At 35.2% G+C, this 15,304-nt stretch overlaps 1 protein-coding gene across 1 annotated transcript in view; it reads left to right on the forward strand.

Moving 5' to 3' along the window:
* The window catches only part of LOC111058196 (differentially expressed in FDCP 6 homolog), a 45,105-nt gene that overhangs the window by 14,654 nt on the left and 15,147 nt on the right, over positions 1-15,304 (forward strand). Inside the window, exons 5-6 of the mRNA XM_039436694.1 lie at positions 4,211-4,463; positions 6,433-6,656. Coding sequence (XP_039292628.1) covers positions 4,211-4,463; positions 6,433-6,656 — 477 coding nt within the window. The remainder of the gene's footprint in view (positions 1-4,210; positions 4,464-6,432; positions 6,657-15,304) is intronic.

The following is a 15,304-nucleotide window of genomic DNA, read 5'->3' on the forward strand; positions in this document are numbered from 1 at the left end:
ATCTGTGATATGTAGCTCTTTATCATTTATTTTATCATTTAACACAATCAGTTCCAAAGATTTAATTTCTTCTACCATCCCTAACCTTTCTTCCTCAGACGTTTTTAGAGTTACTTCTAATTGGTTTTTTAAATTAGTGTGGCTTCTTTGTAGTTGAGCAACTTTTCGGCTAAAGTAGTTTGAAGAACTGGGGTTTTTGGTTTTGGCGTTTTTGAATTTTGATTTTGGGAACGCGTAAGTACTCCCGCTATGTGTACATTTCTATTACTAACCTTCGGTGTTCCACTTGAGCTCATCTTCCTATCTAAGAAATTATATTACTTGCAATAATAGTAATTGATTTATAATGATAGGATTTTAATTTGGTTATAATTTTAGTCAAGTAAACTATCTATGTTTATTTTTAAATCTCGAAAACCTAACCTCAAACTAACCTCTAAACGGTGTTTGGCTTATCAAAATATAATTAAGAATTAAAATCTAAAACCAAATGATAAAACGTGATCAAGAAACAATTAATAATGAACTTAACACAAAATTTGTACTTATCCGTGACTATTTATAACACAAAATCTTCCAAACCCAGGAGCGAAATTATGTAGGACTTTCATTCACACCTCTAACCTTGGTATGATAGGTACATAATACATCTTATACATCATAATCTTGACCTTTTCTGGTATTTTCCATCCCAATTAAATATTTCTTCTACAAGAATAAAGATAGGTTTCATTGTGGATCCTATTTGGAATGAAAAATTACTCAAATCAATAAAATCATTTTTATTTTGACAAAAAATAACTCAGTGAAATAAAGATATAAACTTCTATACAGATATAAACTTCTATACAGTTAGTTCCTGTCAAAATAAAAATACTACTTGCTAAATTATTCTCAATTTGTATGCAAGTAGGAGGTCAGTGAAAAAACGTTTTTAATGCTACATTCACACACACACTCACACATCTTTCTCTTCCAAGTTGGTATGTGCAAAAAAAGGTAAAAGAAGTATTATAATAGAATGGGAATCAGATAAGCACAGAAAAATAACTCTCAATAGTTTCAGGCAGACATCCAGTAAGCCATTTTGATATTTGTTTTTTTCAAAAGTATTTTGTTCTCAGTATTTCTTATATAATCAGGTAGATAGTGGAAAATTTGGCCCCAAAAGACAAAGGATTCTGAAAAAGTGTTACTCTTTGCTGTAGCTTCAAAATCTTTGACCCTCATATGAATTCATTTTTTTAAATGAGATGGTGGTCAAGTGATACATGATTTCAATATAGAGATAAAAATCTCCCTTTTGCAATCTTCTTGTTATCTCATTACGATATTTTCCCATCATCTGCAATTTCACTGCCCATTTACCTAAAACTCCTAACATTTTTCAATGGTTCTCTATTCAATTCTATAATTCCGGCAATATTTCCATTCCTTCCAAAGTCTTCACTATTTTCTTTGCTTATTTTCAGACCATATTTCTCCATAACAATGCTCCAAGCATCCAACTGTATCTGTACATCCTCAACTGTTTCTCCGCAAATCATGATATCATCCGCAAATATAATTTTCTTATCCCTTTTTCCTATCTCACTTGTCGATTCTTTCCTTCCAAACTGTAGTACAATAATATATTAATAAATATCGTAAATAAATATTTGAGTTACTGCATCTAATTGAATTACACAACATGATGTATATTTCAACTAGAATGTGGATCAAAGATATGTGTATACAATTCATATCACATACAAACACGTACTACCAAGAACTGTCGGCCTAAATGCAAAGATTTAATTACGTCTCTCCTCTAGGGTAAAATTGAGTTAAAATCGATTATTTGGATTGTCAGTTATCCGGAACTGCTATGCAATAATCGATGTTCTACTACTGTATGTAGTGTTTTGTAGTTTGTAGTATGTAGTATTTTGTGTGTGTGTGAATAAATAAATTGAAAATTGATACTGGTAGGTAACCTGTGCTCCGCAATGGTCTAATTAAGGCTTAATAGATTGAGAACTTGACCTGCTATCTTGAAGAGTTGTAGATGGGCCTTTAGCCAGGCCTTTTAGTAGTTTGAGAGTCTGTATGCGGCATTTCATTTAGTCCAGTAACTTCAGACGTGATGATGCGTCATTCGTGAATTTCCTTTCCCTTCCGTGTATGTGCCGGTTCTTCCCTTTATTGTATTATAGATTTATATTTTAACAGCTGAAATCTGTAGTTCCGTGTGCGCTATTCAGATATACAAGTTTCATCAATTGGAGTATGAAGTAATCATTTTTACAATGGAACAGCAAAATTATTAATAGTGCAAACGTAGTAACTATTTCAATATTGTACTATTATCACAGTCCTGACTGATTCACTGATTCAATTGAGGCTATAGGCTATTCCTATTGCAACTAAATATTACTGAATGATTTGGCGTTTCTTTAATTCATGAAATTTTGTGATAGGATACAGTTTTAAATACTGATATTTAGTTCAACTAGATATTTGAAATGTATGGGAGCCCTAAAATCTAGGGCTGAGGGATTAAATCATTTCAATCTGGTCTTAACCCTCATATTGAGCTTCATTCTCTTATCCATTTGTTCAAAATCACTTATCTATAATATAGTGAAGAATTGGACCCGTACGGGAAGGGAAATTCACGAATGACGCGTCATCGCGTCTCAACTACTCAACTGATTAACTCGAAGTTTTGCATATTGATTCTTAGTTCGTCGGGGGTGGTTTATGGGCCTGTTTGGGATTCTTCTAGATCTAAGTGGATTAGGTTTTCGGTTTGTCTAGTTTTTCATTTAAGCTCACCGAGCCTTGCGGAGCACGGGTTACCTACTAGTCATTGGAATGAAATTGCAACTGTATGTCACATTCAATTATCGTATCCACTTTTTTGGTAAGGGCTATTTTTATCTACATAAAAAATGAAAGTACCATGTTTTCAATTTTATTTTGTTTCTCACAACGTGTTTCAACTATTAATGTAATTTTCAAATGATTTTAATTATGGTATTTCTGAATTGCTTTCTCGAAAATTTAATAACTGTAGTGAGGTTCACGTTACAATGGCAGTGGAGAAAGATAGGAGAAGAAGAGAGAAGAACGTTGCTGCCTCTGTCTTGTCAATGCCTTCTATGGAGGGCAACTGATACCGGTTTATTGATGTAATATTATTAACTCTTCATTCTTGTTTAAAATAATCAATTACATTTTATCAAGCAAAAAATTATATTTTTCAATGATTTCATAATGGAATTTCATAATCAAAATTAAATATTTTGTTAATTAGTTATATTTCTACATTGCTAAAAATCGATTTGGCAATCGCTTTGTTGAATGATAGACAAGGATAGCTATACAATTGCTAATCAAACACTGCCATTATAACGTGGACCTCACTATAGTTTTAATTGTTTATAACTTATACTTTTCCAGTGACAGGTTCTTCATTGGGTTGCATCAATGCTCTCGAGGTGTATCATCCTCTCAGTAGTTTTTCTATAATGATCAAACTCATTATCATTCAATAATTAACTATTCAAGGAAGGATTCAGTATTCAAGAATTACTTTATCCTTCTCAAACCACAAAAATGTTTATTCTAAATAAAGAACAGACTCCTCTCCACACACAGGCTTAAGCCTTCGTGGACGAGATGCATGTTAATTTTTCTTTTCTTTTCAGTTTAGTATCATAAGGATTATGTCTTTATTCTACAATACTTATTCTGATTATGTGCGATAGATTACAACCTACAAGTGTACATGTTGATCCATTTGAAATTGTACTAACTGTGAAGTATATGCAATTGTGTATTTATTTCATACAATGAATGCATTTGAATTTGAATTGTTTCAGGTTGTCTTACATTTTCATATGGATTAACATTAATACCTCAATACCTTCTGCTTCATCCTTCACCCAGACTTGTGGGATTGAACAAGTCATTGTATAATTTGAACAACTCAATCAATCATTTTATTCAATAAAGTACTTTAGAAAATTGGCCCCGCTAAACCGAAATTAATAGATTTCATAGCAGGTGCCTGTAAATAATAAAATACAATAAATAGAATGACATGATAACTTTTAACAACAAACTAAGGTTTATTGTGGTTTAAGGTTAAGATTTTGGTTTATCAAAAACCACAATTTCCACAAAAATGATAGTATTCCTTCGTTGTTTTTCTTTAAAATTGCAGTATTTTTTCGATTTTGCAGGTTGTCCTACACTCGTCGGAGGTAGCGCTGGTCGCCTCGCAACTAGTGACCTCTCTCGGGTTAGAGTGGAACGAGAACAGTTTTGCTGAGCTCAGCAATAACACGGTGGGCTTCCGGTTCTCGACCATGCTGACCATTCTGGAGACTAAGTACTTCACCGGCGTCGAACAGGATGTGTTGATCGAGGTTGTCACAGACCTGTGTCACACGTTCGTCGATGACGTCATCAAAAAGGTTGGTAAAGTGGACACTCTACCGTCCACCGTCTATTGTTTGTTTATTTATTTATACACATTCAATATTATTGAGGTTGAGTGGTAGAGAGGACTTAAAAGTCCTAGCTCCGCCTAATAAAGAATTTTTTCATTTCATTTTCACATTTCATATACACAAATCAAATATATCTTAGGATCAACCGGCCTAGCCCAAAATAATCCCTTTCCGTATTTTGAAAGTAGTAGTCTATCTCCAAAACGTAGGTTATGTTTCATGGTTATTTGTCTCATGTATCTTGTATTTATAAAATATAAATATTCAATATTCATGTTGCTTCACTTTGAATCAAATTTTAACCCCAATTTAGTGATATTTTAAAGTGGGTAGAGTTGTATTTTACTGTTTGGAACAAGAAATTCACGTTCTATATCACTAAGTCATTGAAATTATATGATTATTAAATTCCTCAGGGCAATTGCTTTTTACTTTTTTTAATCTCTCAATCTTTTTAAAATTTTCCATTCACAGACCTCTGTTTCAAAATTTTCTTTTGCTTTTACTTGTTGGTGTACCTAAAATGGCAACATTTAAGCGACACATTGTTAAGATAAAATTCGAGTTTAAATTATGCCCGTGACAGTTATTTAAAATGATGAATACTCAACTGCCCAACCGTGTATTATCCGGGTGACATTCACTTCATCAAGATCTCAGTTGATCAAGAAACAGTCCATGTAGGGAGCTTATAAGTATCTCAAGTTTTGAATTCGTCAAGTTTCTGTTGCTTTTAGAAAGTCCAGTGGATGCAATATTATATATTTAATTCTAAAATTATCAGAACATTCTGAATGGTACCAGCATATTGAAATTTAAGAGCAAAACCTAACCCCAACCCTTTCCCTAACCTAAACTTATCTAACTTAACCCAAACCCATTCTCAATAATCCGTAACTATATTAGAGTTTAATTTACTTTTAAATTGTACTGGAGGGACGAACAGTTGAGCCAATCAGAACGTGAATAGAGTGACGTAGTCATAGAAATAAGTGCAATTGCCAAGTTCACGCACAGATGCATTTGATGGAGTGATTTGAGGTGCTTCTTGCAATAGAACACTCACTTTATTCATTAACTAGCATTTGAATAAATTGTAATTTCTTATAAATTTTCATCTGTAGAGCACTGCTATCCAGAGAGTGATTTTCAGTTTGGTGTAAGTAAGGGCAAGAATACTTGACTGGCAATTAGGAGGTACCGTGTTCGATTCCCAGGCTGGCAAATAGTTTCTGGGTAATAGCTCTCATCGAATTTCCATCTAGCTGTTAACCCTGTTGTCAATATTTGCAATAGCAGAATGTCTTCAGGGTGATTTACAGCATTTAATTGGGATTTTTGTTTAATAACAATAAAAACTGCTTCAACCTTCACGGCAATGAAGGTTGAAGAATAATCATGAGTGAGTAACTGATAGATAGACTTTTTAGTGACCACCATAAAGTGTGTAAACTTATGTGACGCTTCTGTGGTCACTATTTCAATCCAATTGAAAATAATAATAATTTCTCTGATTGCCAATGAATTGCAACCAGAGGAGTTTATTTACAAAACATATACATAATTATTATAAAATACATACAAAAGATGCCAATAATAAACTTAGTTCTAATTATGATACCCACTATAATAATATGTGTCGGGATTATCATAATATTCTTTTCTGAAACATGTATACAAATTTTGTTTAGTAATTTTTGTTATAAAGGTTAGTTATTAAAGGTAGAGTAGTAGAAATGAGTAGGTAGTGTTCCTAGTTTTTAGCCGCCACTGTCTATCTGTCTATGTGCTTTGCCGGCTGCATCCAGTTGCTCATGATAATCTTGTTTCGAGTTCATGATAATGTGTTACTTGTTGTACAGGGTGGTCTATCTCGTGTGATCTGTTGTACAGGGATATTGACGAGAAGTGTATATCTTAACGTTGTGTACAGGGTGTGCTGTTGAAACGGGGCTACCTGCTGCCGACAATGCGCGAGTACTGGTGCGTGCTGCAGCCGACGCAGCTGACCTACTACAAGAGCAGCCAATCAGAGCAGCTGGCTGCCGGCTGCATCCAATTGGACGCACACTGCTGGGTCGACTCCACCACACACGCCAATCGACTCATGCTGCACACCAACGAACGCTGTTTCGAATTCAGCGCCTACGATCACAAGTCAGTCAATCAAAGCTCATTCATCAAAAATTAAATTAACAATATTATAATGAAAATAGTGGTGAAATACACAGTTGTATACATAAGGAGTGTTCCAGGAAAAGTATAACAGCCGAACACCATACATTCCACTTGAAATTTGCAACAAAAAATGTTCGATAACATTATAATGGGTCATATGAATAAAACCAAAGCATATGCTCATGAGCATGAGCATGGAGCATAAGGTTTTGCTCTTGAGCATTAGGTATAAACATAAGAATTGCTCATTTTTATATGAATAAGCTTCACCTTATACTCTTACCTTATGCTCACGTATTTTAAAGATTTTTCATCAGCTGATTCGCCTTTGTGGCCTTACTTTGTTTTTATAGCTCACGTAAGCGCTAAATATGCAAGTAGGAGACACCGCTTGTGTTTGCGTCGTCTGCTCTGTTTTCTATTTATGAATTTAGTTTTAGGTTTGTTGAGATTAGAATTTTGAAATAATAGCGTGAAAAATGTCATCTCTATAACAATCTTCAAATGTTTAAATGTTTAAATGTTTAAATGTTTAAATGTTTAAATGTTTAAATGTTTAAATGTTTAAATGTTTAAATGTTTAAATGTTTAAATGTTTAAATGTTTAAATGTTTAAATGTTTAAATGTTTAAATGTTTAAATGTTTAAATGTTTAAATGTTTAAATGTTTAAATGTTTAAATGTTTAAATGTTTAAATTGTTTCAATGTTTGAATGTTTAAAAGGTTTAAATGTGTACAGTGTAATCGATGTGTTTGGTGTGTGTGTGTGTTGTGTGTGTGTGTGTGTGTGTGTGTGTGTGTGGTGGTGTGTGTGTGTGTGTGGTGTGTGTGTGTGTGGTGTGTGTGTGTGTGTGTGTGTGTGTGTGTTGTGTGTGTGTGTGTGTGTGTGTGTTGTGTGTGTGTGTGTGTGTGTTGTGTGTGTGTGTGTGTGTGTGTGTGTGTGTGTGTGTGTGTTGGAACAAGGTATAATACGGGGAGACAATCAAGTATACACAGCACATTAAGGGGAGGTGTGTACACTAAGGGGAGACCCCGTAGTGTCACTGCTCAATTTTAGTAAAAATCACTTCTACATGCTTAAAACCATGTAAAAACGTAATAAAAAAAAATCTCCCCATTTTGTTAGTACTCCACCTAATTGGGATACACTCCAGTTTCCAAAATTGCCACCACGTTGTGCTACGATCGCTAATACACACTTACACAAAACTCATTTACGGATTGAGCATACAATGCGGGGTACTTGCATATCCCTGCATATCTCCATTGTCTCCTTCACTGTTCGAAGTAACTGGTTTGCTATGGGGCTTGCCGTGAATTTATGAATCAGCAACTTATCTCCTTTTTCGTTCAGACTCATTGAGTCACAGCTTAGCGAATTCATAGTTTATTTTTCTGTTCATCCACTTGAGACATGAGAAGGGAGCGAGGAAACATGCTGCCAGAATGTATTGTGGTACTGATTTTTTAGTTATTTGGTACAAATAGTCTGAAAATGATTCTTCACAAAAAAATACCCTCTGCTAACCTTACAGTGTTAAAAATACCTGTTTTTTTCTCCATATAACTCAAAAACCTTTCATAGTGAAAAAATCCAGAACTGTTTCCAAGAGAATAAAATCCTCTACAATTCAACGCCAAATTAGGTTCATCACAATCAATGGTGACTTGGTAACACAATTTCCCGAGAATTTTCCGCATTGAATTTGGGTTATTGCTAGAATGATGCGAATGGGAGGCTTGTTAAGATTCAAGAATAGCACGTCAGTAAGTTTATATTCTTGAACAGGCTTCACTGAGAATTCACTTACTGTTTTAGAGAAGCGGATGCCTCAAACTTTGCTAACCTAACATTGTATCTCAAGATCAGGATAGCCTATGATAAAATGAAATTTGTCTCTTAGTTTCTCTCCATATTGACATTTTCTTCTGTGTCTGTCAATCCTTGCAAAAACTCTCTTGTAAACCTTGGATTGAATATTTTACTTGTGTACGGCATGCTCACTTTTTGTGAAAAGACGTTGTTCCGGAGAAAAGATTTAGTAATCATACCCTGCTCAAAAAAAAAAAAAATAGTAGTCACAACACCTTTTCCAATTTTATTTGAGAAAGTAAAAAGTTAATTTGAGAAAGTATCAATTGTATTTGAGAATAGTCACTTGTAATTGAGAGAATGTCAGATGTAGCCTAAATGAGAATAGTCAATTGTATTTAGGAAGTCATCACACATGTAATTGAGAGTAGTGAATTGTATTTGAGAAATCGTCAAATGTAAATGAGAAGATATCATATCATGAGCAGACATTTGAAAATGAGAAAATTTTCCAATTGACATGTCGTGACTCTTCTGTAGCCTACAGTACAGGTTTGATTTGAGCAGGAAAGGATACTGTACTACGTACACAGTATTCCATAGGCTTTGTATGTGTGAAATTATTATTTTCAATTGTGAAATTGAGGAGCTGGGTAGAAAAACGACCCGAGGCCACTCGTGTCGTTTTTCCGCAACACGCTTCATTCTATCCGCCATTAAATTCTGAACAGATTGGTACATAAAATGTTGTTGTATCTTGAAAAATGATTGAGTTGTGAAAATTTTTTGTTTATGTGGCAAACCTGAAATTATTCAGCTGACAAGCTGTGAGCCAGCAGCCAGTGAAATCCTTATTTTGTTTTCTTACAAAAGAAGAAGCTGATTGATTGATTGATTGATTGAGTACTTTGTAGATTACTTGTACTTATGTAGATTACAGTATATACTGGCTTATACACTCATATACAATAGCTTACAATACAGCAAAATTATAGATGAATTTACATAATATAGACTAAGAAAATAATTATTGAACTGTATATGATATGGAAAAAGCAATTTGGAATAACTATACAAGATTATATTGTAATGCATCTACATAAATTGGCGGAGCTTTGGACATATCAATGTCCATTCTTCGGAAAGAATATTAAAAATATCCTCCCAACTAACTCTCTACCAAATGAATGGTATAAGAAGATCATTAATACATCCAAGGGAACCAATTATCCTCTAGATGATGAAATAATGAAGAAGACGCTCCTGAAGAAGAATCCGATGCTGAAAGCATTGGGTGTATGAATTTCCCGAAAATCAGAACAGTACCATGTAACATTCCAGAGTCTTGATCATGGGAAGAAACGTGTTCAAGAAGAAAATATCATCTTCAATTGTTCACTTCTAAATGACATTTTTTAGATCTTTATTACCTACTTATTAATTATCCAATATCATGAGCAATATATTATCATTATCACTACTCTTGATACGGGTTTTTCATCATTTTATTGAACCTCTGAACATGTAACAACCAGGGTTATGGAAAAACGACCTGAGACAACACACCTTATATCAATTAATATCAGTTAGCCTTGGATTACTGGCTAATTATGAATAATAGCATTGAAAATAGTATAAAAAGATCAATAAAGTTCAAATACTTGCAAGAATATTGCATTCTGATGAAATAATGAAGATGTGTACTAAATATTTCAAACTCAATTTACACAAAACTTGATTTTTTGACTCAGGTCGTTTTTCCACCCAACTCCTCAATTATTTCCCCTGTACTGTTCACGAATGATTAATGAGAATCATTTCTATGTATGTATTGGCAACACGACTTTTGTCTCCAAACATTTGAACTTGATGAAGATCAAATTCTCTATGTTCACGGCGCAATTGAACTTTATCATCAATCAATTGAATCTCTTGATCAAGCAATTCGGTAACTCTCCAATGGATTTTGGGGCTCAAAAATATTTTTTTATTTAAAAACTAAACGTTTCATTTGAATATAAAATATATTATCATATTATTTTTTATGAGTACAGTTATGGAAAATAAAAGTATTGGTTTTTTAAAATCATTCCCCAATTACAACTGACAACTTTTCGATTTCAAATCGTATGTTCTCAAATTAGGAGTTGATAGTGAGCTGTTGAACGGAGCGGTCGCAGAATTGTTTTGCTCTCTTATCTCAAGTTTCCGGACGGGTCGTGCTTAATCGGTTCATTTAGTGCATGTTTAACCTAAAACGTTCTTTCGTAATAAATTGAATTATCAATTTGTTATTTATTTGTGAAATTGTTTTCAAGTGAATCGAAATATTCAAAGTTTAAATTAATAAAAACAGTATCTAACAATACTTTTCACCGGACGATAGTGCTAAGAAGAGTCCTCGTGCTAAAAGTTCGCCTGAGCTCGAAGAGATGGAACAGAAAAAGCGTGCTCCAGACCCAAGTGTTAAAGCTTCCGGTAATGTGAACTCAGACTTTATTGAATCACTATTTGACCGTTTTGAAAAGCGGTTTAGTAAGGCTATGGATGAAAAACTCGCGCTGCTAGCTACAAAGGTGGATTTAAATGGTCTAATTGAAAAAGTGAATAAACTCTCTGTCGAGAATTAACAGTTAAGAAATCAAATTGTTGCTCAAAAAATTCAGAATAATCTCATAATCAGGAAGATGGAAAATTTTGAAAATAGATCGAGAAGGAACAATATAATTTTTCGCGGGCTGAAATATGAATGTGCAACAGTGGATTACGTGAGAACTGTCAAAGACTTTTGTGTGAGTCATTTGGGGGCACGAGCAGGTACCTGGGTTAATCGAGCACATGCATTGGGCAAGAAAATAGATAACGGGCCAATCATTGCGCATTTTCCGGACGATCAGGACATCCATTTCATCACGAGAAACAGTAGGAAGCTGAAGGGTACACAGTTTGTGATTCATAAAGACTTTGCTTTCGACACAAGAAAACGACGATCAAAGCTTTTCCGGGTGCTTGGCGAGTTGAAGAAACAAGTTCCGGGAGTGAGAGGAGAGTATCGGTTGAAGTGGATCGTTTAATCGTGAATAGTCGGGTTTTCACGCTGGATGAGGAGAATGGACTGGTCTCGGAGGGAGAGGATGGGCTGCAGAAGATCGGGAGCATGTTCGATGAGAGTGTGATGCGGGCCGTGAGCGGGAGCATGTGTGATGAGGAGGAGCGAGGCGGCGAGGACGAAGACCGCAACCGCTGAGATAACGCCGTCAGTCCGTGTGAGAAGGGACAGTTGAGTATAGTAGCGTACAATGTGGCTGGATTAAGTGGTAAGATTGTTCAAGTATATAATTTTATTTGTAATTATGATGTTTTTGTACTATTGGAGACGTTTGTTGAAAGAGGAAAGCAATTGTATTTTGAAAACTGTTTTCCAGATTACAATTTATACTGGGAATTCGCAGTTGGAGAATCAAACTGAGGTAGAGCAAAGGGAGGAAAGTTAATAGAAATTAGTAAAAGAATAGAGAGTTTTTGTAAGGTAATCGATGCGCTTGAGAGGAAAGTTATTCACATGAATGCAGGACAACGGGATGAATATTATATAGTTCCAATTTACCTGAGTGGTGGAGGAGACATGGAATGGGAGAGAGAATTCAATACATTATGGGAGTTTATGATAGTGCAAGAGCATAATAGAAATAATATGATTTTAATTGGAGATTTTAACGGTAGAATAGGAAATGGACAGGACATGTCGGAATTAACAGATGTAATAGAATTGGGAAATGCACTGAGTAATAAGCAAGAGTCAAAGGATGAGGTGATTAATATGAAAGGTAAGAAAATATTGGAGTTCTGTGAGGTTTTTAATTTCATCATTATGAATAGAAGGATAAGTGGAGATAGGTGGGGAGACTTTACTTTTATAGGCAGAGGGGCTTCCGTAATAGATCTATGTTGCATGGCTGTCGAATTAGCGCAAATAGTTGGAAAATTTTCTATTGTGCCAGAATTTTTATCTGATCATTTCCCAATTGAAGCTACGCTAATCACGGTTGATACTCTAGAAAGAGAGAGCACAATTTTACCACTCTTACCGAAGTTGAAATGGAAGGAAGCGAGGAAGAATGAATATATATCTAAACTCACCAATGCTTGTAGAGAAATAAATGGTCTAATTGAAAAAGTGAATAAACTCTCTGTCGAGAATTAACAGTTAAGAAATCAAATTGTTGCTCAAAAAATTCAGAATAATCTCATAATCAGGAAGATGGAAAATTTTGAAAATAGATCGAGAAGGAACAATATAATTTTTCGCGGGCTGAAATATGAATGTGCAACAGTGGATTACGTGAGAACTGTCAAAGACTTTTGTGTGAGTCATTTGGGGGCACGAGCAGGTACCTGGGTTAATCGAGCACATGCATTGGGCAAGAAAATAGATAACGGGCCAATCATTGCGCATTTTCCGGACGATCAGGACATCCATTTCATCACGAGAAACAGTAGGAAGCTGAAGGGTACACAGTTTGTGATTCATAAAGACTTTGCTTTCGACACAAGAAAACGACGATCAAAGCTTTTCCGGGTGCTTGGCGAGTTGAAGAAACAAGTTCCGGGAGTGAGAGGAGAGTATCGGTTGAAGTGGATCGTTTAATCGTGAATAGTCGGGTTTTCACGCTGGATGAGGAGAATGGACTGGTCTCGGAGGGAGAGGATGGGCTGCAGAAGATCGGGAGCATGTTCGATGAGAGTGTGATGCGGGCCGTGAGCGGGAGCATGTGTGATGAGGAGGAGCGAGGCGGCGAGGACGAAGACCGCAACCGCTGAGATAACGCCGTCAGTCCGTGTGAGAAGGGACAGTTGAGTATAGTAGCGTACAATGTGGCTGGATTAAGTGGTAAGATTGTTCAAGTATATAATTTTATTTGTAATTATGATGTTTTTGTACTATTGGAGACGTTTGTTGAAAGAGGAAAGCAATTGTATTTTGAAAACTGTTTTCCAGATTACAATTTATACTGGGAATTCGCAGTTGGAGAATCAAACTGAGGTAGAGCAAAGGGAGGAAAGTTAATAGAAATTAGTAAAAGAATAGAGAGTTTTTGTAAGGTAATCGATGCGCTTGAGAGGAAAGTTATTCACATGAATGCAGGACAACGGGATGAATATTATATAGTTCCAATTTACCTGAGTGGTGGAGGAGACATGGAATGGGAGAGAGAATTCAATACATTATGGGAGTTTATGATAGTGCAAGAGCATAATAGAAATAATATGATTTTAATTGGAGATTTTAACGGTAGAATAGGAAATGGACAGGACATGTCGGAATTAACAGATGTAATAGAATTGGGAAATGCACTGAGTAATAAGCAAGAGTCAAAGGATGAGGTGATTAATATGAAAGGTAAGAAAATATTGGAGTTCTGTGAGGTTTTTAATTTCATCATTATGAATAGAAGGATAAGTGGAGATAGGTGGGGAGACTTTACTTTTATAGGCAGAGGGGCTTCCGTAATAGATCTATGTTGCATGGCTGTCGAATTAGCGCAAATAGTTGGAAAATTTTCTATTGTGCCAGAATTTTTATCTGATCATTTCCCAATTGAAGCTACGCTAATCACGGTTGATACTCTAGAAAGAGAGAGCACAATTTTACCACTCTTACCGAAGTTGAAATGGAAGGAAGCGAGGAAGAATGAATATATATCTAAACTCACCAATGCTTGTAGAGAAATAAATGGTCTTCCCGAGAGTAGTGAGGAGACTTATAAAGTATTAAATAATCTTGTATATAGAGCTGCAAATTATGTGCCCCAACCTGATAGAAAGAGAGAAGGATGGAGAGAAAAGTGGTTCGACAAAGAGTGTGCGGTTATGAGAAAGCGAGTGTTCAGCCTATTGAATGTGTTTAGAAAATCAAATTCGGAGCAGGTGAGAGAAAATTATATGAAGGTAGTAAAGGAATACAAACTGCTATGTAAGAGTAAAAGGCAAGCGTATTACAGCGATATAAAAGAACAATTCAGAAGAGTCAAGGATTCCAGTGATTTGTGGGCTCTGATAAAGAAATTCAAGTGTAGAGAGTTCAAGATTTCGGGAACTGTGAGTGCTGAGGATTGGGTTGAACACTTCAGACGAGTGTTTGGATCAGTTTGCGGGGTAGTCACATATTATGCGGCGAGGAATGTTGAAGATCAAACTCTTGACAAAGACATAGATATGAATGAATTGGAAAGTGCCTTCAAGACAATGCGCAACAATAAGGCTCCAGGTGATAACAGAGTTCCTGCTGAGTTTTACAAGAATGCGTCAAAAAATTACAAAGAGATTATTTTGACTTTTTCCAATGCCATCGTCAGAGGTGGACAGATACCAACAGGGTTTCCACGTTCAATTATATTTCCATTGCATAAAAAAGGTGATACTAATGAAGTGAATAATTATAGAGCCATATCTTTTATAAATGCTGTCGCTAAAGTATTTTCATTTATTTTACTGAGAAGGTTGCAGTTGTGGGAGGAAAGAGAAAAGATTATTAAAGAGAATCAGTGTGGCTTTCGGAGAGGTTATTCGGCTACTGATAATATTTTTGTTCTATTCAATATAGTAATGAAAACGTTGAATAGACCTACAAAGAAGTTGTACTGTTTCTTTTTGGGCTACGATAGTGTGGACAGAGAGGCTTTATTTTTTAAACTGAGTGAATTGGGAGTGTCGACTAAATTTATTGCGATGTTGAGGAGTCTATATAGAAATACGAAGTCTCCTGTATGGCATGGCGTGGAGGGTAACTTAACAGAATACTTTGAAACCAGA

This window comes from Nilaparvata lugens, chromosome 10, assembly GCF_014356525.2.
Source record: "Nilaparvata lugens isolate BPH chromosome 10, ASM1435652v1, whole genome shotgun sequence".
Lineage (NCBI taxonomy): Eukaryota > Metazoa > Arthropoda > Insecta > Hemiptera > Delphacidae > Nilaparvata > Nilaparvata lugens.